This window comes from Echeneis naucrates, chromosome 3, assembly GCF_900963305.1.
Source record: "Echeneis naucrates chromosome 3, fEcheNa1.1, whole genome shotgun sequence".
Classification (NCBI taxonomy): domain Eukaryota; kingdom Metazoa; phylum Chordata; class Actinopteri; order Carangiformes; family Echeneidae; genus Echeneis; species Echeneis naucrates.
Genome location: NC_042513.1, coordinates 8,847,866 through 8,875,502, shown reverse-complemented (window position 1 = coordinate 8,875,502; position 27,637 = coordinate 8,847,866). Strand labels below are relative to the sequence as shown.

Sequence of the window (27,637 nt, the reverse complement as noted above, 5' to 3'; positions counted from 1 at the left end):
TACATTAATGCAGTGGTTTTACAGTGGAGCAATAAAGAACGTTTTTTATATTTTGTTGAAAATCAATGTTGTTAGCTGACAATTGCTCTGTACCGTTCCAAACGTTGCTTACAACTTAGAAAAAGGGCCCAAAAAAAAAAAATTGTAATTATTAAAAATCATGTATCAAGTATGCTGAAACATCACTGCCTTAAAGGACTCCGGGAACTTTTTTCCATATAACTTGTAACTCGTGCACCATCCAGTGACTACTGTGAAAATTACATGACATAACCAAAGGGGTCCACAACAGTAGGTTCCTATTTCTTTCAATTATATTTTGTTACATTTTACCAAAAAAAATAGGGAAGTTTCTCCCTTGTTAAGAATCCACCCAGACACATAAAAGCTGGAAACAATAGCATCATTAAAAGTTTATAATTAGAGAAAAAAAAAAAAATCATATTTAAAATGCAGAAATGAACAAACCAGTATGGACTAAAAGTTGCTGCTTTGGTGGAAAAACTAAAGTATAATACCATTCTGTCCAATTTACACCAGACACCAGCCAAGACTTTATTTTATACATACATTTATTTTATATAAAAGAAGAAAAGAATTGTAATATTAACAGTCATACATACAGGGCTATCACTGGAAAACTACAGTATCCAACATGGCAGCTAGGCACTGAACAATGTTGGATGTCATTAAAACATCTACGTGCTCCTCCAGGTGCCTCTTGGGATCCTAAGAAGGAAAAAGACAAAAACAGTGAGATATGATTTGTGAAGATGATGTTTTAAAAGAATACACATTCTGTTTTAGTAAATCTTCTGTTTAAAACATATTTGAGGTAAAAAGAAACTGTTGACCTTTGCTTGTGCTGATATATTTACACCATCAGACTAATTCAATTGAATTTTACCTTAAATGAACAATAATTGCAATCACAGCCTTTAATGTGGTAAACTATCATTATCATCATTAAAAAATAAACTCTTGGTAAGCACAAAAATAACCAAATCAACAAACATGATTGTTTTTGTTACCTGTTTTCCAACATTTTTTATTGCCAGCTGCTCCGGGGTCATTTTGTCCTCTTCTTCAACAGCCTGAGGTGGAAGCATGGCAGTGTCTCAAAGAATTGCCTCTTTGTACAAATGCAGTACTTTTTGATACATGAGTTTCTTTGACTAGAATCAACAAGCATCAACAAACTTGTGGGTTAAATCCTTAGACCCACAAAGCATCTTACTGATTCTGCTTAACAGTTCAATTACATGATAGAGGAGTGATTTTCTTTGTTACAACATTGGGAGAGGATCCCTGTATAAACCGAACATGTTTAAATGGAGATTAAGATTTCTTGATTCATTTCTTAATCCAATCATAAAAGTATTTCACACTAGAAGCGTTGTAGAAGCGGTGAATTGAAAAGCAGCTCTTGGGTCCAGTCTAAAAGGTGTACCTTATTATAGTTCTTAGCCAGTTCCAGCATTTCCTTGACAATTGTCTCATTGAGCTTGCAGTGCTCACTGTAGTCCTGCAGGGTCAGGCCCTCCATCCAGCTCTTCTTATGCAGGTTCAGCAGCATCTAAACAAAAATTTAAGTTATGTTTCTAATGTTATTTTTAAAAACAATTAATACACACATATTTTTAAAAATCAAGACCTTCTGTTCCAGCTCATTTTTCCTGTAATTGATGGTGATGGAGTAGTAGTGTCTGTTAAGACCATGAATCAAAGCCTGCAAACAAGAAAAACATGGAGTTAGCGTGAAATACTCCAATATAAGAATGTTCACAGAGACATTAGAATTAACACTGAATAAATAACTTTAATTAAATTCTGTTTGGCTTATTGCAAGGAACAGGACTGAGTCACATTAAAACTAGTGCATAAGTAGCAAAGCAGTCTTCGGTGCACTTTTCTGTTCACAAAGACAAAATCTGTTTCATTCTGATTGATAAAAAAATGTTTGTGTGTCAAATCTTAATATTGAAATTCATCTTGAGCCGTGGTGATGGTGCCATGTACACTACGTTACCTGGATTGAAGGCTTGTTCAGATGGCCCAGGTTAGATGTTGTTTGTCTTGGTTCATGACCCAGAACCATCATATTGGCATTGATCAATCTGAAGGCATCGATAACAACCTGAAGAACAAAGGGGTTGCACACAACACCAGTATTAGAATCAATAGTTGGGTCTTCTGTGATGGATTCAAATTAACAGTAGCTATTTCTAAGGGTCTTTTAGAGCAGCTTTATATCTTTACCTTTCCTTTGACACTCTGAATGGGGTCCACCACCACTGCAACGGCTCGCTCTGACAGCGCCTCAAAGCTCTGCTGTGTGTTGATGTCCACACCAGACAACCAACAGCCAAATCCAGGGTGACTGTGGTACCATCCCACCACCATCTCTGGTCTGATGAGCAATATGAGGGGAAGACAGCAAACATGTTTGAAGGTTGTTGGGTTTGTTTGTTATTTTTATGGAAAAAAAAAAAGAAGAAAGGAAAAACTAGGCTGTTAAGTTCCGGCCAAAGCAAATTTTGGCAGATTTGGAAAGAAATGAAAGGTATTCTGTGAAACTATACCTCCCAGTCTGCTTTAGCATGTCCAACATCTTTGCTTGGAACACAGGATCCACTGCTTCAACACTGACACCCTATGAAAATCAAAATCATAATTTTCTGACAAAGTGCATAGTCAAAATGTAGCATCACAGACTTTCATGTATTAACATCAGCACAAAAAAAAGCTTAGTATCCAAACATAGATCTTGGATTCTTGATGTTACATATTTTTTTTTTTTTACAGCAGGTCATGCATTATGCATAATCTTGACATTATGGAGAATACATACCGTTCCTGATTGAGGCATGGCAAACACATCAATCACTCGCACTGTGTAGTCATCAACAAACTCTCCCAGCATCAATCCCATGACTTCCATTGGTACACCTGCACGCCCATGTTTCAACATCTGAGAAATGAGATGTTATTTAAAATGCACAAATGATTATAACGTCTTTGAAAGAGAATGATTTTTTCTGAATATGTTTGATTACCTTGAGCAGGGCCAACGAGGAGATGTACACCTGCTCTGCTGTATCCACTGCAGGTGCATCTGTTGGAGGCCCCTGAGGAGTCAAAGCAGAATTTATTAACCAGTTATCCACTCCACTCAAAAAAAGTAGTTGCACAGATTAATCATTGCAAAGCAATTATCACTTTGAATTTGGATGCGTGGATTTTCAAATGAGTTATAATGTTTTCTCCTTTACTGTTGTAGTTAGCTACCCTACACACAGCTATATAAATTTTTTATTTTTTGCTGAAAAAGCATTACACACACTCTTTCAACAATGGGAAACTTGATGGTTGTATTACCTGGCCAAGCCCTGGCATTCCACCTCCAAGCCTCAGCAGCCGGTCCATGTCAATATCTGTCCAAAAATAAATAAATAAAAACCCACACACAAAGAAAGTCTTATGCTTACAACCAAATGGCTGTTTGGCAACCTTTATAATACTCATATCACAGACATTTGACAAAACTTATTCAATTCAAGATTTCACTTCTCTTTAATATATGGCAATATGCCCTGTTTACGCTATTAGGAGCAAACTAAGTAAACGACCATGAAAGTCCTGTCGTGCAGCAGTAGTATTTACTTTTATTTTGTCTTTGTAAACTATCGCTATTTCTGCTAATGTAACAAATTATGATGTTTCCTGCATTACTACGAAAAGCAGGAAATCTAATCATAGTTAATGTTTCGAACATTGAAAACCTCGCTCTTAAAAAACTACAACACTGTCATTATGTGAAGCCGAAGTTAAGTCAACATTAGCTAGTTAGCTTCAGTTAGCTGCCTTACCTGTCGAGGTACCAGCACTCGTCCACTGATACAAATTATTGCGTACTGGTTATTTATCACTGTGTATTGTTTCTTTACTGCGTGACAAACATTTCTATATGACGCATACACCATTATGCTGACATTAAATCGGTCGGTTTAATAACTGGTGTTAGCTGTGGCCGTTAGCCTGCCGTTAGCTGACTCAGGCTAAAGTCGTCTGTCTTCTCGCAGTAGAAAAACAGAAATAAGTTACTGACACCGACTTCACTGCTCCGTACTTTGTGAAAGTGGTGGCTGTTTTAAATTAGAACTGCACTCACCTGTCTTGAAGGGGAAAAATCAGGTGTTAAGAAGGCTGTTTTTCTGTGAGTAGCAGATTACAACGCGATTTACTACAATGAATCAGCCAGAATGCTCCTCATTAGAAAAACTGCTTCCGTCGCGTTGAATGACGTCACCAACAACAATTTCAAAATAAAGGCACAAGGGGGCGCAACAGTCAGCACGATGGCATAGTGGTTATCGCTGTTGCCCCACAAGAAGAAGGTCGCGGGTTCGTTTCCTTTCTGTGGGGAGTCTGCATCTTCTCCACGTTCCTCCATGGGTTTCCTCCCACCGTCCAAAGACATCATGTTTGGGTGAACTGGTGAATTGCAAATTGTCTGTAGGTCTGCATGTGAATGTGAGTGGTTGTTGGTCTCTGTCTGTCTCTGTGTGTTGGCTCTGCGATGGACTGCTGACCTGTCCAGAGTGAACCCCACCCTCACACTATGTGAGCTGGGATTGGCTCCAGCATCCCCTGTGACCTGGAATGGATAAGTAGTAGAAGATGAATGAATGAACGAAGTCTTTCAAGGGGGCCTTGTCAGCAACTGCCTAGTTGCCTGCTTTGTGTGGTTGTTAATGCACAGATGAAATAATCATCTGTGTATGATTATTTCATACACAGCTTTCAAGAGTAATTCTATCAATTTATTTGTATATTCATTCATATAATATGTCTAACAGTCTAGAATCTTTATCGTAATGAATAAGATGATATAGATAAATGTACATTTATAATAAGATCGATAAAGATCTTTCTATACATAATAGTTTATTGTCTTGTGTGTCATTGGATGTCTTGAAAGGCACTTAGATATTAAAAATTTATTACTGTTATCATTAGTACAAATAGTAGTAGTATAGTGTGACCACATAGTTTCTCGATGTTCAATAACTGATGGGGCTTATTAAATGTTTTGAGGAGATGGGTAACATTAAATCGTGAACATTTACCATATTCAAGGCAACTAGTTGTATATATCTACACTGGACTGAATGTAAAACCTCCAGTACTTAGAGTACTCGTCATCAATGCCATAATATATAGCATACTATTTTTTTTTTTTTTTTTAAGAACAAGAATTGAAACTGCTCGGATGTTTGGGTGGTTTCTCATATTCCAACATTCAAGCATTTCTTTATTCCCCAAGGAGGTGCAAACTCTGACCCAAGTCATGCCATCAGTGGGGTTGTAGACAAACTCTGTTTCATATACTCCAGTTAGGCAGTTACCATTTCTGCAGGACAACTCTTCCCTCCGTCATTGTTACTGCATGACAAGTCAGCCAGCATGCTGAGGTCATCAACAGGAACTTTAAATTCCCTAATTCTTGGTTGACGGTGCACACAATCATTCACATTCCTCAGTCCCTTCCTGTCTACACCCCAAGACCTCATGCTACCTCAACACAATTCACTAAATTCTGCAGTCTGAACCAGGATGTGTTTCCTCATGATGAGTTATACTGGCTCTCATGGTCCTTGAATCAATCTACATGAGTAAGGTTAATATTATTACTGTTGTATCCCAATTTTGTGGCTTTGGTGTTTATCAAATTTCTGCAGGGCTGTTGGAATTGTGGTTTGAATACATTGTCCAATAGAGACACTTTATCAGCCAGTCTACCATTGAAGGATCTTATGTAAGCAATAACTTGATCTGAGTTGAGATGGTGTAGGAAGCAGAATGTCATTATTTTTCCTTCTTAGTGGATGGTTTACTGTTGCCAAATCATTATTGCTGACTGAATTATCTAACATAATTCAGTACTGTTTGTGATCAGTTGACAGCTTTTAAGTAGTTCAATTCCCAACGCATTTATATAGTTGACTTAAGAGAAGCTTTTCTAAAGCCCTTTGATAAATTACCCAGACAAACAATGGATACATGAATAAATGAGCCAAAACCTATAGATAAACTGATTTATTGGCAAAGTTGAGTCATTTAAAGAAGAGCAGGTTAAAAGTACAATTCAAACAGATTCAAACAGCTATACACTGCTCTTATTTGTGAAACATAATCCTTTTTTAAACTTTAAACTCTCATCTGTCACTTAGCTGGCTTACATTTACATTTGGTGCCCTAATGGCTAAACTGGGCTACAACTTGCACAAATGATATTGCTACTGATTATTTAGCTATGAATGACTTTTCAAGGAAGATCAGAAGTGGCTTGTAACATGACACCAACATGAAACCTTAATCCTAACAGCAAAGGAAATAAGGGGGAGAAATTTGATGCTTTAAGAGCTTCCCTGCACCCTGATGGGATTTGGATTTAGCTTTGCTCTATAAATCTCCAGCAGGACTTGCAGCAGGATGGCTGCTAATGGCAAGAACTGCTTTGAACTCTTAAGTGTTTGTATGTGCATATAAAATGAGTCTAATTAGATAAAAGCAAAAGACAATGTGGGCCCAAACAGTTAAGCTCTACATCACTACCTGCACCTTTATCAGATATAACTATGTGTTGCCAGATGTTGTAATGTTGCATCTCTATCAATACTGTATTTCCATTGTATTACACTGGATAAACCTATAAAGTGCGTATGGTGAATAAAATACCCAATTTTAATGAAGAAATGACAGACAGACAGAAAGATGCAGGCTGACATGGACACTCTAATAGCAAGCAAGTTACCACAGTAACCCTGTACAGAAAGCAGCAGAACTGAGGAAATTTTAAACTCAGATCCTCATTCGAGATTTTTCAACATGTGACTACCCAATCAGAGAGCTAGAAATCATTGCACATGCATGACAAAAAAACAACAACAACAACAACAACAACAAAAAAAAAACCCACTGATAATATCAGCAATGGCCTTTAGACTGATTCTTTTGGCCTTTATGACCAAAAAGTGGGCCAAGGAACTAAGGAACCAAAACAATTAAATATTCAGGCACACAGTTTGAGATATTGAAGGCTCGCCTCCAGGGGGGCAGAGCAATGTATTAGCTGTCAGCAGGAGAAGGTCAGTGAGATCTCCACCAGACTGAAGTGTGAAGCTAATCAGATCAAGTTGTCTTCAAAACATGCAAGTAAGCTTATCATCAGAGTCCAGAAGAAATTGAGTGAAAAGTGCTGGAACAAAGACATACCCGTTCGCAGCAACTGCTGTGGGATAACGTGCTGAATGTGGAATAAGCAGGATGCACTCTGTCAGGAAGTGGAGAGCCTGAAGGCGCAGTTTAGTGAAACTGACCTCAACTAACATTCAGAATTTGAAACCAAGAAGGAGGTCAGCAAACACTACCAAAGACTAACAAACTAAAGGACACACTAGCGGAGCAGAAGGAGGTGGCCACAGAATCCATGCAAAAGCTTTTGTTGGAGGATCTTAGGTGAGCAGTTACTTACTTAATCTTGTACCCCAAGGCTCTGTCCTTGGGCCCTTCTACCTATTCACCAGTTCACATTACGCCAGTCCTGTAGCAACTCCACTGGCCTTCAGTCAAATACCACATTTTTTATAAGATTCTGTTTCTCACCTTCAAAGCCATCAGCAACCTTGCTCCTCAGTACCTGACTGATCCCAGGAAGAATAGCATACCATCTGTGCAACTCCCTGCATCACCTTCAAATTCCACTTCTAAATTTACATTTTCAGACAAGCCTACTCCCTTTAATCAGTTTATGTGTGTATATGGGAATGACTTCACTTTCACTTTTACTTTTTACTAATTTACTTCTCTGTTTCCCTTTTCTATTTGTATTCACCTCTTGATTGTATTTTATCTATTGTTTGATTTTATTGTCCTGTTTTGTAAGATATCCTTGAGTGTCCAAAAATGTGCCCATAAATAAAATTTATTATTATTATTAAGTCCATTGAGAAGAAATTCCCCAGCATTTCACCATTTCCCGAGCATTCACCATTAACAGCTGTGTGCCGCAGGTCAGCATGGCAGCCCCTAATAACCGAATCAATCCAGCTCAGACTTGGGCTACATCCTCATGTTTCTTCTAGCTGAGTACACGGTTCCAGGGCCTGACCCTGGCCCAAATTCTGCCTGATTATCAAATGCTACTTCCACATCTCGGCCGACTCTGGCACACACACAGAACATCTCACAGTTCTCAGCCAACAACAGAGGATAACAACTGGAATCTGCCCAGATATATATGTATATATTCAGACTGGCTTTCACTGAAAACCCAGGCGTGTCAGGGCCCATCATTTGTCAAGCTTATTTGTGTAACTCATCTTTGTGTGCGTTTTCAGTTTCCTGTTTTATTTTGATAGTCTTTGTGTTTACTTCCTGCCCCTGTGTGATCACCACTCCCCGCCCTGATGTGTTTCACCTGTGTCTCATTAGCCCTTCCCTCCTGTGTGTATATAGCCCGTGCTCCCCTGTGTGTTAGTGCCAGCTTGTCTTTGTCTCAATGAGCAGAGTCCAGCATTATTGTATCTGAGTAGTCCTCGTGTTATTGATTCTGAGTCTTTGCCTGCCAACTGACAGACAACATATGTTGTATGATCTCATCTCATCTACTATCTGCACTCCGACTGATGTCCAGACTGAAGATGTTAAGGGCAATCCACAAGGATAATCTGACTTCACTTGTAGTCAGATGGGTGCATTGCTTTAAATGTTGCTGCTGCAAGGAACTGTGGGATGGTATTATTAATTAATTCATTTATCTACTACTGCTTATTCAGTTCTGGGTCACGAGGGGGGTTGCTTTAGCCAATCCCAGCTCACAATGGGTGAGGGTGGGGTACACCCTGGATAGGTCAGCAGTCCTTTGCAGGGTCAACATACAGAGAAGAAGGGGCGGGTCCAAGACCGGTTTTGCTTTGGGATTAAGGATACCATCATCCCAACAGTTCAGGAGAGGCTGGTTTAAAATCTGGGAAGTTGTACGGCTCAGATCTCAACGATAGGCACAGTGTGAAGTAGATGCTGGTACAAATAGACACTTGGATGAAGCCTCTGGAGAGGAGTGGCTTACCTGGTAAGTACAAGACCTGGGGCTACCAGCAAGTGGGCAGCCCACAGAGCTCTGATGGAGGCAGAGAATCGGCTGTAGCATTTTGATAATGTTGGGTTGGTAGCCCAGGGCAGGCTTGGACTGGGTTGCTCAACCAGAGCAAGCTGGAACAAAACTGACCCAAGAGAGTGGCGGCGCATGATGCAAATGGAGGTCTGCGTGACTGAGCAGCAAAGTCCCATCATCCCACCCATATAGATATATAGACAGACGCACTCCACCTACAGGCAAATTAAAAGTCACCAATTAATGTAAACATGCATGTCTTGACGGTGGGAGGAAACTGGAGTTCCCCAAGGAAACCCAAGCAAGCACAGGGAGAACATAGACACACTGCCTAGAAAAGCCCCGAGCTGGGAACCGAACCCGTGATTTTCTAATTGTGGGGCAACAGCACTAACTACAATGCCAAGATGAGAGATTAGAAAGGAAGCATTGGAGGCTCTTGATGCGTGGTAACATTGTGGTTAGCGCTGTTGGCCCGCAATAGGAAGGTCATGGGTTTGGTGTGTTTGGTGTGTACATATTATTTAATTATTTATATATATATATATATATATATATATATATATATAAATAATATGTACACACCAAACCCATGACCTTCCTATTGTGGGCCAACAGCGCTAACCACAATGTTACCACGCATCAAGAGCCTCCAATGCTTCCTTCATATATATATATATATATATATATATATATATATATAAAATAATACAACAAAACGCATAACATGGATAAAGCATAAAATTGGGACAAAACTACTCTTGTAGATCAGATGTAATGAGGAAAACTGCTCCTCAGACAGGGTGCAATAACCAATGTGCAATGTGTCAAATGCGCCTAAAAGGTCTGAGTTTTAGTGTACCGGGCAAAAAGTGTAGAAAGCAGCCAAATTGTTGTAAATAATAATAGTAATAATACAACTAACAAACTACTACATCTTTTTATTTCAATTCATGATGTGAGCTCTTTGTGTATGTCATGGCTTCAGCCATGTCTGTGGATTTCCTTGTTTGTTCTCCCTGCCTTCCCCTCCCCTGTCCTGAGCGTATGTGTGGGTAAGGCGTGGGCGTTGTCTCGTTGCCTTAGTTTCCAGCCTGGCGCCTCACCTGGTTCTCATCATCTCATCAGCCTGCAGTACAAAGCCCTGGTTCTCTATCCACTCATCGTCAGATTGTCATCATCTCATGCACGACTGTCCAGCGCTCTTTTCCAGGCTGACCTCCTGGTGTTGACTCTACCTGCCCCTGACCACGTCTCCTCGTCTCTGCCTGCCACACCTCATCACCACCACCTCAAAGCCTCAACACAGCCGGGCTTCAGCACTCACCCCAGTTCTGATCCATCTCACCCGAATCAGAGAAGGAGACGAGTGGAAAACAGCCTTCAATACACCTCACCCTTTCGGCCTCACAAACGCCCAGGCTTGTTTTTCAGGCACTAGTTAATGATGCTCCTTGGGACGTGCTGAACCGTTTCATATTTGTATGTTTGGAGGACTATATATCCTATATTCCATTTTCCCACAAAATGGAAGAGCATGTTCAGAATGTCATGGTGGTGCTACGCTGGTTATTGGAGAACAAGTTGTACATGAAAGCTGAGAAATGTGAGGCTGAAATCTGGGCTTTCTCACTGATCAGGGCCAGGTAAGGACAGGTTCAGGTAGTGGCAGAGTGGTCTGTGCCCACCACATGGAAGCAGTTGGTTTTTTTTTTTTTTTTTTTTTTTTTTGAGTTTATCTGGGACTACAGCAAGGTAGCAGTGCCTCCAAAACAAGTCACCTCTCTTGCCTCTCCTTTCCAGTCGTCTCCTGAGGCAGTAAGTATTCCAGGTGTCAAAACAGCTTATCAACTCTTCAATTGGTTCATCCTGACCACTCCCTGCAGTTTATTGTGGGGGTGGATGCCTCTGACCTGGGGGTGGGGGCTGTCTTGTCACAGTGATCTAGGGACAATAAGCTGCACCCCTGTGCCTTTTTTTTTTTTTTTTTTTTTCCCCCCCTTTCTTTTTGGGTCTTTTCCCAACATAATGCAACTATGATGTTGGCAGAGGTTCTGTTAGTTTGATGGCAAAAACTCTCCTACCTTCGTTCTGCTAAACGATTAAAAGCTCGACAGGCACGGTGGGCCTAGTTTATAGTGCGATTTAACTTCACTCTTCCCTATCGACTTGGCTCCCGTAACACTGATCCCGATGCCCTATCCCGGCAGGCCATTCTCAAGAGACCCGACTAAGAACCAGAGACCATTCTACCTTCTTCCTGTGTGGTTGTTACAGCTACATAAGAGCTAGAGACTTTGGTTTGGGAGGTGCAGCACTCTAACCCTGACTCAGATAATGGCCCCACTAACAGCCCACTTGTTGTGGACTCTATCAGGTATCAAGTTTAACAGCGGGGGGGTATGCATCAAAATTAACATACCATCCCGATTAGGGTTTGTCCTCTGTAATTTGCCCTCAGCTATTGAGACAGCAGATCAGTTGGTCCTTAATGTGTTCAAACTCCATGGCATACCTCAGGACATTGTGTCAGACAGGGGCCCTCAGCTTACTTCTTGGGTCTGGAGAGCCTTTTGTCAGGCTCTGGGGGCCACTGCCAATCTCTCGTTCAGGTACCACCCTCAGACTAGGGGGCAAACAGAACAGGCTAATCAAGACCTGGAGGCAGCCCTCTGCTGTGTCAGAGCTCGCCATCCTTCCTCCTGGACCACCTTGGAGCATCTTGGATTGAATATGCCCACAATTCTCTCACCTGATCAGTGACAGGGATGGTTCCATTTATGGCTTCCTCTCTGGGTTATCAAACACCCCCCCCTTCCCCTGGATCCTGTGCCTGCCATTTTCACCCTGCCTGCCACATCCAGCTCTGGTCTCTGGCTTCCCAATCACCTCAAAGCCTCAACACATCCAGACCCCTGAAGACCCTCTTTTCCCATTAGAGAACATGGAGCCCTCCCTTTATTGACTCTCATTGTCTGCTTCTGGGTCCTATCTTCTCAAACAGTGTAGCAAATATGAAAATGTCTAGTTTGCACATTTACAGCGTGCGTAGAAGGGAATCAATTTTGTGAAGGCACTCATTAATAAAAATACAGGTTTTCCCGATTTACAAGTTTTTGAAATTTGTTGATATTCTGTTTGTGTTTTCAAAATGAAACCACATGATCCACATCCAGCACATATAGGGCACATCTGCATTTCAGGAAACAGTGCTTAGCCATAAAGGAGTTTCTATGCCTGATGTGATGTTATAATTTTTAAATGTAAATTATATATTTATTAGCTATTTGTATAACTACACAGAATGTATCTGTTCCCTGTTTTAGTCTATTAATACACTCTGATACATTGCTGGGTTGCACAGGGAGACTGTGACCTCCAGCTAAGGCCAGTCCCTGCTTATACTTAATTGCATCCTGATTTTCTGACATGTAGTGTGTCAGATGGGGGAAGGGTAGAAAGAGGAAGTGTGTGTGTGTGGTTGGAGGATGTGGGGCTGAAGAATGTTTGGTATGTGCGGACGACTGCAACATGAAAGGCGTTGAGTGTCCAGGCCAACTGATTGTGCGCAAAACGAATCAAAACCAAAAAAAGGGACAACGTATCCCGTGATAAATTGGAACAACGGGCAAGCTGACGTCCCAAAAGCGCCTTTGCTAAAAAAAAAAGGGCACCGTCGAAACGAGCCTTTCCGAGGCGGACACGGAGTTTATTTGGTGTCACCCTGCAGAGGCGGAGATGGTTCGGTCTGTAGTAGGTGGGACTGCCGAGAGGTCTGCTGCAGGACGCCGTAGATCAATGAAGCGGACCGGAGGGCTGGTCCGTCGCCTCTGACTCCATAGATGTGTCAGTAGACTTGTGCAGGACCGAGGTTTTAACACTACCGTACTGCCGATCAGTATGCCGATGTGTTAGGGCGGCTGGCGGCGTTATAGGAGGCTCCTCACACGCTTTGGATTCCGTCTCTGCTGGCTGCTCGTTGCATTTTTTTTTTCTGTTTTTTTTTTTTTTTTTTTTTTTTTTTTTTTGGAGGGCAAATAAAATTTATCCTTCACCTCCAGGATGATCTTTGCAAATACGGGCAACCCGCTGAAGACGGCCAATCGTAAGCAGGTAGGCCAGAAACACACAGTTTTATTAAATATATATAGATATATACACACATTATTTTTCTGCCTATACTTGGGGCAGCTTTGAATAATCAGCCTGGGTAATAGCAAGCACAGATGACATTGGAGAGCCCTCTCTGGCTTTTTTGGTGCATTCAAATGATATTTATTGTATTTAATTCAAATCTTTTTAACGACAAATGGATGTGATTGTGTAAAATACAGAGCCACTGCTCTCTGTCGACTTGTCAAACGGGAAGCTGATCCCCTGATAGGCTACACGGGCATATAAACCAGCTGCTGATCCGATCTATAGCTCTACAAGCAGACTTTAATTATTGTGTCTATATAACCTTGTTTGCCCAGCCACTCGTTCACTCTGGTCAATATGCACGACGGTTACTGGAGTCTGTTTTATAGGTTAATGCATTCTGGGGGAATCCAGAGAGGGGAGAGGGAGAGAGATGGATCAGTGTAATGTATGTTAGTGTGCATCCTTCATTTTGACCTCTCAGGTGAGCAACAGAGGGAAATGAAAGCCGTGCCCCTCTGCTTTCCCATTACACCATTGATTTTCAATGGGAGATGAGAATAGGTAGAAATATAATCCGTTTTAAAGATGAAGTGGATTGCAGCTCCATGAAACCTCAAATAACACACCTTGCATCTGAAACCAACCACATCAAAATCCCTGCAGGGGAGCAGTGAATGAATCCAAGTTTAGTCTGCTGTAAGACATGATGCTGCCTCTGTGAAATGTACCACCAGAGCTGCCATCTAAAAGTGTAGTCACGCTCTCTCAGAGGCCTGATGTCTCAAAGAAAGTTAGCATGAGGATTGCATACCAACAAAAATGAAAGGGCCTATACTTGAACACACAACAGCCCCAACAGATGTTCCCACTACAAGAATAAATGTCTCGTGTTTAAAAAAACAAAAACAAAAAACCCAGCTCCAATGAATTGAACTGCTCTGCTCTGTGGAAGACGCCGTCATTGAGTCTTGTTGGCATTGCTACAGTCATACCCATGGCTTTGGCATTTAGAGTGGATTGTCCTTTGGTTATGGACAGATGGTGTGATTCTGCCATGCTTTGCCTATTTGCTATTGCTATAGCAATTTGAAATGAATGAGTAAGGGGAAGGAATTGCTTGGCAGGGCAGCACAGTCTGGTTTGGCCCCGCAAATATGAAGAAAAGTGTTGGATTCTTGTAGCCACAACAACAGGATGTAAGTCATGGACACAGATTCGATCCTATTATGACTCATAAATGTCCACATTTATGGAAATAAATATCCTGAAATGTTCTCTGTGATTCATTAGTGGACAGAATTATTTTAAAGGTCAAATCTAACTACCACTGAGAACCTGACAGTGGCAGAACGAGTGTGTTCAAATTTTTCATTCATTTGTTCATCTTCAACCACTTATTGGTTGGTACTTCACAGGACCAACACACAGAGACAGACAGAGACCAACAACCACTCACACTCACACTCAGACCTACAGACAATTTGCAGTCACCAGTTATCCCAAACAAACATGTCTTTGGACAGTGGGAGGAAACCGGAGTACCCGGAGGAAATCCACACAGGCAGGAGAACATGCAAACTCGAACATGCACAGAACGGTCCCAGGCCCAGGAACCGAACCCACGACCATCTTGTCGTGGGGCAACAAAGCAAATTGTGCTAAGTGAAATTACAATATCCTATCAAGTATGGCTATGATACCAGTAAGACACCCCATAGTCTCCAACACCATCCCCACAGAAAGGCCCCAGGCTGGGAACCGAACCCGTGACCTTCTTATTGTGGGGCAAGAGCGCTAACCACTAACCGCCATGCTGCCCTTATCCAAATTTTACCTTTTGTAAAAAATTACAATAGTCATTGCATTGGAATCTAACATATTCATAATGTTTATTTACTTTATGTTATAATTTTGTCAACATGCAGCTTATTTCAGGTGCTCCATACATTAAATGTAGTTGACAGTAAACCACTGTTTTAAATGCATGTTTGTGCATGCATGACATGTTTTAAAAGCTTGTAATATTTTCTTCATGTAAAATCTGAATTTACAAGCTCCATCACAGGAGCCTGACTTGGCTACAATGTGGAAAAGCAACTGCGATGTGGATAACTGACCTTCAGAGGACAAAGAGTTCAAGAACGATTTTAACCGTAGCCTGCACGTTAAATCAGCCTGATTCTTGTTACTTTGTGTTAAACACAGATGAATTGTTCTTCTGATCGCTGTTGACCTGGGTTCAAATTAGATTATCCGGCTCCCAAACACCCAAACACATCACTAATACTGGGTTTCCTGTGTGCAGTCCTACCCCATGACTCCGTCCAGCCCCAGCAGCAGCAGCAACAGCAGCAGCACAGGCCTGGAGCAGCTCAGCAAAACTAACCTGTACATCCGGGGCCTGCCTCCTGCTACGACAGACTTGGACCTCGTCAAACTCTGTCACCAGTGAGTACATACACATACAGTTTGAACAATACAGGCATGTGTATGTGTGCACACTTGTGTTTTGGCGCTGATAAGCTTGTTTGATCAAAAAAGCAAGGTTAGTACCAGGCGTGAGATATCAAATACCAATGCCATTCATGTCTGATTTGACAATGCGCCCTCCCAGACCGAAAATACACATTGTACAGAAAACTCAGTATGGAACTTGATAGTTTAGTTGCACATGATTAAATGTAACTATTTAGTAAGATTTTAGCAAAATAATTCAATGATAAATGAACTCACATAATTTTAAGGAATATTTTCACCATCTTGGAAATGAATTCAAACCATTTGGCTTCCTTTAAATGGTTACAATTGGCAACACACTTGTATCTATTAATATATCTGAAGCCACAGACTGGAGATTGTTAACTTTATGTAACACAACGTCTTGGAATAAGCAGAAACGGCTAACCCTCATTAAACCACAATGAATTATTTTCAGTCTCAAGTTTTTGTAATGTAAATGGTGGAGCAATAGCATTTTATATTTGGACAAAGTCAGGATAGCGGTTTCTAAATTTCTGGTCTCTGGGATAAGCTAACCAGCTGTGGGTGTGAGTATTTCCAAAGATAGTTTTTTATCTTTTACACAATGTCATGCTACTGGTGTTTAAGCAGTTCACAGTTCTACAGTTGTTTCTCAAGTTAACCTATTTAAAATAAATAGCATTGAAATGGTTTCAGAAAAACAAATTACGGTGAAATTTGACAAATGACTTTTAACTGTGTAGAGGCAAAGACATGAAACTTGACACTCAAAATGGACTGGTTTAAACACAGTGATACATAAATCGCACTACACTGTAGCGTTAACTCTATAATTCAACACACAGAGAAGTCATCACTCAACTGTGATAGGTGAAGAATAGTACTAAGGAAAAAAAAGGTAATGGCAAGCAGCTCAGTGAATATGCCCAATATTTAAAATATTTAAATCCAAGTCTGAGTAGTCAGTGTGGTGGATGCCGCAATTAGTGGAGTTTTAGTTGAGTCTCCTCTCTTTTCCTCTGAATCACAAACATATGGAGCGAGGCATTCACCCATGTAACCAGCAGAAGCAGCAGCTATTTGTGTCCTGTTTGCTTGTGTTTTGTTCATGTTCCCACTGGTGTTTGCCTGCACAAAGCAGAAATGAAAGTGCTTTTCATAGCAACAAGGTCTGAATGGAGATGTAAGCTCGGCATTCAGTGTGTATAGCGTGAGCAATTAGATAGCAGCTAACAACTAGTGCCACAGTTAAACTTTAGTGCAAGGTCAGACAGCCAGGAAAGCCAGAAATTAGATTCATGCTGTCTAGAATACATAGAGGAAAATAGTAATTTCGGGAATATGTCTCCGAAAACTCCATGAATCTCAATGAATATTGTGAGTTTTTACCAGAAATTATTTTCTGCTTGTGGTGTTTTTTGTTTTTGATCTCTGTACATTGTCATTATGAGTGAAAGTATTGTGGTCCACAAAAGCATGGACAGAAATTTAAATAACATAAAAAATTCAATTATGAAGTCTAAGATACTTAAAATACCTTCTTTTTTTTTTCCCCCTCCGCAAGACAATAACCAATTGCTCCATTGCTGTATAGTGTTCTTTAACAGTCTAAATGATGATTTGTACCCAGGTATGGCAAGATTCAGTCAGCAAAGGCAATCCTGGACAAGACAACCAACAAATGTAAAGGTCAGTAAGGTCATTTATCAATCATTGTACCAACCAACACTGCTTATCAGAAAAAGGTGTATTTGATAATATTAACTGAAATTGTCTTCCCCTTATTTCTTTAATTTGCATAGGCTATAAAAATCAACCCGCTATGACTAATATTTTATTAAACTGAGTAATCCATCACTCTGAACACAACAACTAAAGGTGTCTGCTTTTATTTCTGTCTAGCTTGTTATGAGTTTGTACGGCATCACATCTGGTTTGCCAAGCCTAAACTGCGCTATAATGCAATGATAACTAAAATTTGATGGAAAGCAAAAGCAGATTAAGATGGATCAACTAATTTAAGAAGGCTTAGAGCCTCAGATTTACACCTTCTGGAAATAAATATAAACCGGTGAAGGAATGAACGATGAGAAAATATATTATAAAATATGAACATTTATTTTTCTCGTTTGACTGTTTTGTTTTGTTTTGGTTTTTTTTTAAATGGGATGTGCATTTTGTCATAGGTTTGGTTAGACACATGCTGGACTGGTTTTTAGGTCTAGACCCCACAGGGGTGATGATCCACTCAAGAAATAATTCCCAGGCAAACTTGAATTTGGGATTTAGCAATTTCAGTAAGGTATAGATAACACCAAATAACCTGTTAATGCTTGGGGCTTATCAATGCTGGTTGGTGGATTCTTCCACTGTTAGACAGGGCTAGGCTAACTGTTTGCCCTGTTTTCAGTCTCTATGCTAAGCTAACTGGCTGCTGACTCCAGCTGCACAGACAACCCACATTCAAAATACTATATATAATACTTTTGGTGTTAAATGAGACAGAAATATTCAGTATTGTAATTGATAATACAAAAGATATCTTGATATGTGAACAAACAACATCAATAACGTTAACATATATGACTCATCCCTCAGTTACCGTAAAAATTTTGTACAATGCGTTTGTCCCTCATTAATTTGTAACGGTTAATGTAAATATTGTTCTACCAACACCAGGTTACGGTTTTGTGGACTTTGACAGCCCAGCGGCTGCTTTAAAGGCTGTACATGCTCTGAAAACCAGTGGTATACAAGCCCAGATGGCCAAGGTGAGTTTGGCACAGGCATGTGCATGTGTGTGTGGAAATATGCAAGGGAGACAAATATGTGTGCATGTGTCCGATGTGTGTTGGAGAATGACATTAGACATGACTTGACTAGGTCACATGACTTGAGCTAACAAGCTGTTCTTTCCGTGACCCCATTTACTTTCACTGTAGAAACCACATGTCATGTTCCCCCTCTGCCAAATAGCCTGTCAGTCAGTGTGACAAGTTACACAAAGGCCTATACACACACTCACACACCATCTTTGTTAGTAAGACTGTACAGAAAATATTGGTTCTATCATTACTACATTACATTGGGTATTAACCAATATCATTCCTGCATATTGACGCAGGCATTTCTGCACCAAAACATTACAGCAACAGCACTACGGCTTTGAACCATTGTTGATCCTCTGTGACTCATTTAAAGCAAAGCACAGCAGTTTTTAATTATTTCGATAACATTTTTAGACAACAAATAGGATATTTCTTCATCGCATCTGTGATTTGTTTCACAGTGGGCAGCGGAAACAGTCTGCATCATCAAATTCCAGCCCCCTCCCTTTCCCAGCACACTTCCCAGTTCATTGATGAATAATTGCTCTCTGGAGACCTGCATGTAGCCGCTCTGCTTGGAACAAACACAGCAGATCACACTTTGTGTGTTGAGGTAGCTAGGCTACGCTGTTCTCCTGCTGTCTCCAGGAAAGACCAAAGAGTGGCTGGGTTGCCACACAGTACAGATGAAGTCAATGCATGGATGTCTTTGTGTGTGTGGGGGAGAGGTTATTAACGTTTGTTGAAAAAATGCCTTCCTCTGACCCTTAATTAAATCTGTCTCAAACGCTATGCCACACAGACAAATTTCACCAGAGAAAAATATATTCAGCTACACTCTCATTTGCCACTGAAATATCAGTTAAACATTGCCTTTGCCTGTAAGTGAACCCAAACTTTGACCTGTTCATGAAGAGATATTGCTGCGCTTTGGCAGATGGATCTTTTTCTCAGATGTCACCTGAAAATTAATTTGTAAAAAACATTAAACAGGCTTCCTTTTTTCTGGCTTCTTTTATGCCCATAGCAACAAGAGCAGGATCCTACAAATCTGTACATTTCCAACTTGCCTTTCTCTGTGGATGAAAAAGAGTTGGAGAATATGCTGCAGCCCTTTGGCCAAGTTGTCTCCACGCGAATCCTCCGGGACTACAGCGGCAACAGCCGAGGTGTCGGCTTCGCCAGGTTAGTCAGAGAAGACTGATAGAGAGGAGCGTTCACTTCAACCTCCGTGGTCATACATAATCAACCCTTTGCAAGACATTTATCAAAATTATGATTCCTACTCATGATGTTTAAAATAATTAATAAAAATCACGGAATCCATCAAACCTGCTATTGATTTGAAGGGGAGCCAAATGAAGACAAGCGGAGATGCCACTGAGCTACAGTGTGCTGCAGGCAACTGTACAACTGGATGACTACACAGATTTAACAAAACCAGCATTAAAATTAAGAACACAGTCATGTTCACGTTTTGTTTGAAGCGTGCCAAGAGATTTCCCAATTTGCGTCATTCCTAACAATACCACTTTGTGTTGGGGGAAATTTTTTGCTGTAGATCTAGGCTGTGTGACTTATCATAGTCATGGTTGTTGCTTCACATCTCCCCTCCCTCTCCATCAGGATGGACACGACAGAGCAGTGTAATGCAGTCATTTCCCACTTCAATGGAAAGTTTATCAAGATGGCTTCTGGTGCTCTGGGTAGGAAATGTTTTCCCCCCTCGCACGCTCTCATTTCCATGAAAACTGGGGAGGCAGTGATAATTGATTATTGAGTAATGAATAACTGACTGTTTTTATGGTTTGCCCACAGCTCCTCCTCAGCCCTTGCTGTGCAAGTTTGCAGACAGTCAAAGGAAGCGACATTCTCACAGTGGATTTGTTCCCAATGGACAGACGGGGGATCTCAGATTAGTACGCATCCTCCTTTTACCTTACATGTACTGCAGCCTTTTGCCCCCTCTGCAACACTAATGAATGAGATCAAAATTAGGAAAGTAACCCTTTTCCAAGTGAAACACTCAATCCTGCTTTTGGTCATTTACACACCAGAATATTCTTGGTTTTTGTAGAGTCATGTCACAGACAATGAAACCTAAATTATGATCATAGGCGTGACTATTGATGAAACACAGAAGAAAATGAGATAAGAAAAACAAACGTTTTAATGCTTTTATTCCCCTCATAATCATTTCTCCAAATTGTGTTTAATTCAGTAAAACTATTCAAACAAGTAATCATTGTCTCTTTCCTCACATCAGGGTGCAATGACGCTCACCTATGACCCCTCCTCCGCAGCTATTCAGAATGGGTAAGCAGCACTCAGGCTGTAACAGTCCATGCAGTTGCTTTGATTTTCACTTGCCTCGTAAATCGTCAGCTTCATTTTTGAAACATCATCTGTCTCCCAGGTACTATCCTTCTCCATATCCAGTGACCAACAGGATAATGACTGTGCAGCCTGCTATGTCCCCCTACATGTCACCAATCTCTGCTTACCAGGTACTGTAGAAAACCCTGTACAGCTGAACATAAATGTGTCCAACAGCCCGAACTGAATTTAAATCATCTCTCACTGCGCACAGGTTATGGTGCGTTTATGTGGGTTAAACTGTCTTTTGGATTATGTGTGGGTTGTCCAGGTGCCGTAGATACAACAACAGGGGTTAAGCCTATTCTTAACCGCATCACACTTTGGCTGCTCCACGTGGCAGGGGATTTTGTGTTTGAATGTTTGAATATTGAAAGAACTTGGCCACGTAAAAATTCTGTGATGTAAAAGCAAGCTTAGTGGTTTGCGGAAGGGAAACTGTCATTCAAGAAAAAAAAAAAAAGAAGTCTGCAAGCACAGTCATCTTCTCTGCGTCAGTTCTTCATCTCTATTAGGTCCATGCTCATCATTGCTTAATGTTTCACACATTACTTTTGATTCATTCTTAGTTTCTGTGGACCACAGATGCTTCCCACTATTGACAACATCCATTCAAAATTCATTTACACAGCAGAGAATGAATGTGTGGGAGCTTATCCAGCAAAACCTGTCCTTTACCGAATGGGCCACATATAAATCAACACAGGTCATCCAGGCTTGTGGAGTAGACATTTCCATTGATGCTTTAAATAGGTTCGGGCATTTTCTTGCCTTTTCTTTGTTAAAACCACTGCTAAGTCAATTATTAGCCTGGCTCTGGTATTACAGACATTTACAGACATTTACTATGAGCTCTCCTGTGTTTCAACATTGTTTTCTGTCCTAATAACTACTCTTGACAAAGGCTTAACTGTTCACTCAGATGGAGGCCTTTCCTTCCAGGTGTACCTCTCCAGGTGACTCATTCATAGGTAGTACAAGCACTGCAAGTGTGCAAGTAAGATATGATTTATGTACACACATGCAAACAGTGGTTAGGCTGCACCCAGTTGTCCCTACCGATTCCTGATTGTGCTGCCAATATGAAGAGCACCTGCATCCTCCCAATGCATACCTGAGGATTTTATATTTCAGCTTTGGAGTATATTCCCTAATTTGCGATTTAAACTGTTAAACTCAATGCATTTTATTCCAAAATATTGCTTAATCTTACCATAAAGATAATTTATATCATCTTAGTTTCAAGACTCACCAATAACTTTCTTTTTTCATATCTCTCTGGTTCTGCCCCCCCCCACCCCCGTCTCATCCCCGTCAGGTACAGAGTCATTCTTGGGTGGCACATCAACCATATATCATGCAACACCCGGTAAGGGAATGACAGCATTTGCTTTTCCGTTCTTTTTTTAAACACTCATGCAATGCCTCCTATTCTGTACTCAGGAAATGGGTGTGTGTAGAACCACCAAAGCTAACGCACTGAGCGCACTGCAACTGCGAAAGTGCAGCTTCGACAGCCAGTTCTGCTGACACAGTCAAAAAAAAAACCAACAACGTCCGAAACTATTGTAGAAGAGAAGACCTTAGACAACATCTGAGAAATATACCCACCGTGTTTGTCTATATTGTAAGCATATGTATGCATGTTAGCGTGCAAATGAAAGAGAAATGGACCAATGAAAAAGTCCCCCCCCTCCTCCTCCTCTCTGTGGATCCAACAGGAAATGCCTGAAGCAGAGACAGTCTTGTGACTCTTTGACTCTTCCAACAGATGGTTTCCAGTAGAACAAGTGTCTCTGCAGATCTGCCCCCTCCCCCCACTTTTTGCTAGGAAATGGTCTATTCCCTACAGGCGTCATGTTTAACGGAATATATGCCATCTCAGAACAAACTAGACCTGGCGGTGCCATACCTTTTCCATTTTCATCCTGTAACATAACCTGGGAGTGTAGTATATTCATGTTTACCTCAGAAAACTGCGTTATCCCTGAATTATTACATATATATATGTATTATATAATATATTAGTTTACATCATGTCAAACCTCAAACACATAAACTCACAAGCAAAACTGTTCTTGCGCCCTTTATCTGATGTATCTATTTCATGAAAGTTAGTAGATTCAGTTTCTGGAAATGTATCATGTGATGTGTGTGCGTGTGTTTTTAACACAAAAACAAACTGAACTGTCTTATGCCACAGGCTGCTATAATGTCTCCCTCTGTGGATCCCTCCATGTCACTGCACTCCACAGCCATGATTACTCAGCAGATGGGTCAGCTGTCACTGGGAAACACTGGAGCGGTGAGTGGAACGATTCAGTATCTTACAGCCTCAAAAAGAGCCAGCAAAGTTGAACCTGCGTGATGTAATTAAACATGGAAATACTGGTGGTTTAGATGGTAGCTAAATGTCCATTTCAGCTGATGTAATGATGCATGTTGACTTGTGAGTATGAACAGTGGTTCAGTGGGGATTTCATTTATTTGCACATTTGATTCCCTGGAACGGTGAGATTATGTCAGATTCACTTCTTATTTTTTTAGAACAGACATTATTTCTAAAGAAAGATTTTCATGTGATATTTAGAACAAACCTAAATTACTGATGAAAAACAGCATGAAGCTTTATGTGAAGCATAATTTAGCCTAAGGACGGAGAACTCCTTCGGCTCAATCATGTTCATCATCAGCTGCATGTTGAGTGGCCTTCGCTCAGCTGTGATAATGATGAGACCAAAGACTGAACATATACTAAATATGTAAATGTCGGATAAAGCACGGGCACTTTTTTTATTCTTAATGTATTTAGAAATTATTTGAGGTCCACGTGCACTGGGCACGACTGAACAAATAAATAAAGTTCCATCTTCATACCACCAGCGAAATCCTCGATCGCTGACGAACTGCTGGAGCCCCAGGGTTTCCTCAATAACTATAAACTTGGGTTTATTACATGGGTTTTCTTTTTTTCCCCTTAGGTTTACTATCTTCAACTGTATAATTTAAACACGAGTCTTTGTGTTTTATTTTTTGTCGTTCGTGTGGTTTTGGTCTCACTGTGCTGTACATTTTTTGGGATTAGCTGTGTTACATTTGAAGTGCTGTGTAAATATAACAAAAGATACCTGTGTAGTATTTCAGCCACCATGATATGTGTTTTATACCACTCAATACTTTGACTTTATTTTTATCTTTTTCAGTATATTGCTGCCAACCCTGGAGTCCAGGGAGCCTACATGCCTCAGTACCCTCCCTTGCAGGCACCTCCTGTAAGTTTCTTGTGTCTTAATCTCATTTAAATTTTCTAAGCAGCGTCCATTTAACTCCATATCTTAAAACAATAATTGTTTTAAATTAAAACAACCCTCTTCAGTCCAGTTCTCCTTCCATTCACGGGGCCTTGGGTTGTTTTTGAAGTGTTCATCCTTGAAAACTATCAATTATCTCAGTGCAAACATGGTGATGATAGTTATTATCGTGTTTTGAATGAGTGATGCTGTTTGGCTTTTCAGGAAAATGGCACGCCGCAACAAGTGGATTCATCTAACAACTCATCTCCTTACAGTCAGCTCAGCAAGTAATCACAGGTACACTTGACTCTGTGAATGGACCATCTGATGTTAACATGACTGACAAGTGATATCAACTATTTCTAGTAAGACACAAAGGAGCTATATAATACAAAGAGCCAACTGTTGGTTTTGTTTCTGTCTTTATTTCTAGGCTGTTTCACCCGCTCTGTGAGCCAGAGGGCAGGTGGGAAATTGCTGATGACATCACAGTAAAAATACTCACCGCCTTCTCTGATTGGACCAGACACATGAACTTTTTGCACAGCCCCAACATTCATGGTGGAAATTGAGGACAGTGTAAATGGACTGAAGCAGTTGGCTAATCACCGAGAAAAAAAAACACAACAACAACCAAGATTTATTTTGATAAGAAACAACATGCTCTTCTGTCTTTCTTTCTTTTCATTGATTCTCAAGCCAATACCAGAGGAACCCCCATCGATTCCACCCCTTCTCTCCACCTTAGTCCTTCCCATTTTCATTTTATTGAGATGTTAAAATGCATGTGATTGAGACCCCCTCCCCCCCAAGGTTTCTAAGATTTTATAGTTTCCTTTATTTGTGATATATGGAAAACCTTGCAAAAAGTTGTTTGCACTGAAGTTAAAATTTTCACATCAGTTTTCAAAGTGGCCCCAGAAAAGCTTGCAAAATCAATTTAACATTCACCTGCACTCAACAGCTGACACAGGTAACCATTTCATTAGCAAATTAATGAATTTATTATTGGAAAAGGTGCCTTCCTTACGTCACATCAAACACTCTCCAACATTTATCATTGAACTTGATCAGGTGTTATATTTTTATCAAATGTGTGTGTGTATGTGTATGAGTGAGTGTGTGAAATCATGGAGATTTCCAGAGTGTTTCGCTATCTAGGTAGCAATAAAGACAAAGAGAGTCCCACGGCAGTACTGAGTAAAAAAAAAAAAAACAAACAAACTCAGAGCAAGGTAATTTTTATGTTTTGTTTTTTTTTTCTCTTTTTCCAAATTTCAAGACATGACATGAAACTAGCTGTACCTTTCTGAAATCACATCTTTTAAAAGGTTTTTGTTTGTTTTTTGCCGTTTTTATGTTTTGTTTTCTTTTTTTTTTTTGCTCTTGTGGTCATTTTGACCGGTGATCTACCTCATGGTTCTGCTGGATTCTGCTGGTGGTGTGGGGTTTGCAGGCAAAGCTCCTTTTCACCGGAGTGGATGAAGTAGAACAAAAGCCAAGCTCAGGAGCTGGCAAAAATAGGACTTTCTCTTCCTAGCATTTCACTTCCTAGTTTTCAAAGAAACATTGTACTTTGCCTCAACTTCTTTTGTCATTTTTATGTTCTGGTGTTTGGATTGTTGAGTTGAGATCCTCCTTTTTAAGAGATACAGTATGAGACAACTACTAGCCTCTCCTTAAAGTTGATTTATGGTGTGTTTGAACCAAATGATTGCTGCCTGCAGGCATTCATTTGGTGTCTTCTTCTGCCTTTGTAAAGTGTTGACTCTCCACTTTCCCTTCCCTTTTATTTTTTTTTCCTTTAAAAAAAGTCTCCATCTTGGGTTACACTACTACTTGTAAAGCTCACCAGATATAATACTAGGATTTAACAGAATTCTAGTTATTTGGTTTTAAAGCAGGAGTTAATGCCAAAAGATTTGGACAAGTGGAAAAAGTAACCCAAATATTAAGTGCAGCAATCATGTATGAATTACTTCAAAAGCAGCTGTATGTGAATTTAATTGGAAGCTGAAGTCACATGACAGTTCACACTTCAAAGGTTTCTTAAGAGTAGGAGCGATAAATTACATACATTCAGGGCCAAAAGTAAAAAAAAAAATGTGTTTTGCTGTTTCCTGGATTTTTTTTTTTTATATATATGTAGAAAAATCTAAACTATTGAGGAAAAAGTGAACAAGAAACAAGAAGGAGGAAGAAACAATATGGTCAGAGATGTATGGTCGTGGCACTTCTCCTCAATCAGTAGTCATATAGCTGTAAATGCCCACAGTAGGAAAATACAAAGGCAACTAGGCTTGAATTGAGTGTATTTTCCCATTCTGAACATTTGTTAGTGAAAAACTGGGGAGAAAAATTTACGTTTTCCTAATTGCTTCCCCGTCACCCTCAGCTGTATCTTAAAACAATCCTTGCTCTCTCCTTTGAAAAGAATGGAATAAAATCAGTGCTGAATAAAAGGCTCTTCTCTTTCTCAGACATGCCTCTGAGTGACTGGTCTCTTAATTATCTCTTTTCTTCCAATTGCATATATTTAACTGTACGTTTTATACTATAAATCTGATATTATTCTGTATTGTATATATTGTTCACAAGTCCCATGGAAATACCGATAATGTTCGTCTCTCAATCCTTTCCAGCTTCCCTACCCTGTCTGTGCCACTCTGGCCAGTTCCTTAATTCCTACTTGAAATGTTGTGCTTTAAAAACTGATCACAAATCGTGTTGTTTCTCGTTCCTCCTGGCTTGAAATACCTGGCTACTGGATTTTTTTTAACACATGTCACTCAGTCTGGGGTAGCCGCATTTTGGGGAGGGAGCATTCACAGCTGTGTATTAATATGCATTTGCTGCTCCAGTGAACACTCATATTGTCTAAATGAAAAGTACAGTCCAAGATCACTAAAGCAGAGGGGGAATGTAAGCCAATCTAAACACCCAAATAACACGATAGAGCTGCGTTCACTTGCTGAACCTTGATGTACATTATTGGTGAAATACTTCCCTGTCAACACTGTATCCATCCATCTTCTACCGCTTTTCCGTTTCCAGGTCGTGGGGGATGCTGGATTCAATCCCAGCCAACGTTCAGGACGAGGGGCGGGGTACACCCTGGACAGGTCACCAGTCCATCACAGTGCCAGCACACAGAGACACACAGAGACAAACAACCACTGTCAACACTCTAAACAAACAAAACATAACCACATCTGTCTTGTTTAAAATCACAGTGCAGTAAAAAAAAACAAAACCTAACAAATAAACTAGAAAATCCTGCCTGAGTTATCTGGTGTACCAGCCCAACACTTTCTCTGATCACAATAAAAGCAATAAAA

The 27,637-nt window shown here is 40.4% G+C and overlaps 2 protein-coding genes across 2 annotated transcripts; one reads left to right on the top strand and one right to left on the bottom strand.

The window, feature by feature from the left end:
- Window positions 1–525: 525 nt before the first annotated feature.
- Window positions 526–4,305, bottom strand: psmd14 (proteasome 26S subunit, non-ATPase 14). The gene is made up of 11 exons (XM_029498205.1): window positions 4,172–4,305; window positions 3,379–3,434; window positions 3,057–3,128; window positions 2,852–2,971; window positions 2,583–2,653; window positions 2,260–2,410; window positions 2,030–2,137; window positions 1,655–1,729; window positions 1,451–1,576; window positions 1,032–1,094; window positions 526–729 (listed from the first exon to the last, which is right to left on the bottom strand). The coding sequence occupies exons 2-11, from the start codon at window positions 3,424–3,426 to the stop codon at window positions 631–633; spliced, it is 933 nt and encodes a 310-aa protein (XP_029354065.1). The 5' UTR covers window positions 3,427–3,434; window positions 4,172–4,305; the 3' UTR covers window positions 526–630.
- An 8,904-nt stretch (window positions 4,306–13,209) lies between these two features.
- Window positions 13,210–26,774, top strand: LOC115040756 (RNA-binding motif, single-stranded-interacting protein 1-like). The gene is made up of 14 exons (XM_029497767.1): window positions 13,210–13,291; window positions 15,627–15,769; window positions 17,433–17,491; window positions 18,482–18,573; window positions 19,658–19,815; window positions 20,257–20,336; window positions 20,449–20,549; window positions 20,897–20,946; window positions 21,047–21,137; window positions 22,325–22,375; window positions 23,210–23,311; window positions 24,210–24,278; window positions 24,522–24,596; window positions 24,733–26,774. The coding sequence occupies exons 1-13, from the start codon at window positions 13,241–13,243 to the stop codon at window positions 24,588–24,590; spliced, it is 1,116 nt and encodes a 371-aa protein (XP_029353627.1). The 5' UTR covers window positions 13,210–13,240; the 3' UTR covers window positions 24,591–24,596; window positions 24,733–26,774.
- The last annotated feature ends 863 nt before the right edge of the window (window positions 26,775–27,637 follow it).

Excerpts from the sequence above, each read along its gene's own strand:
- psmd14 (XM_029498205.1), bottom strand. The coding sequence starts at position 3,426 with ATGGACCGGCTGCTGAGGCTTGGAGGTGGAATGCCAGGGCTTGGCCAG. Across the intron at positions 2,138-2,259 it reads TTCAGAGTGTCAAAGGAAAG|GTTGTTATCGATGCCTTCAG; the intron begins GTAAAGATATAA and ends TTTGTTCTTCAG. Across the intron at positions 730-1,031 it reads TAAAAAATGTTGGAAAACAG|GATCCCAAGAGGCACCTGGA; the intron begins GTAACAAAAACA and ends TTTCCTTCTTAG.
- LOC115040756 (XM_029497767.1), top strand. The coding sequence starts at position 13,241 with ATGATCTTTGCAAATACGGGCAACCCGCTGAAGACGGCCAATCGTAAG. Across the intron at positions 13,292-15,626 it reads AGACGGCCAATCGTAAGCAG|TCCTACCCCATGACTCCGTC; the intron begins GTAGGCCAGAAA and ends TCCTGTGTGCAG. Across the intron at positions 20,947-21,046 it reads TCCGCAGCTATTCAGAATGG|GTACTATCCTTCTCCATATC; the intron begins GTAAGCAGCACT and ends TCTGTCTCCCAG.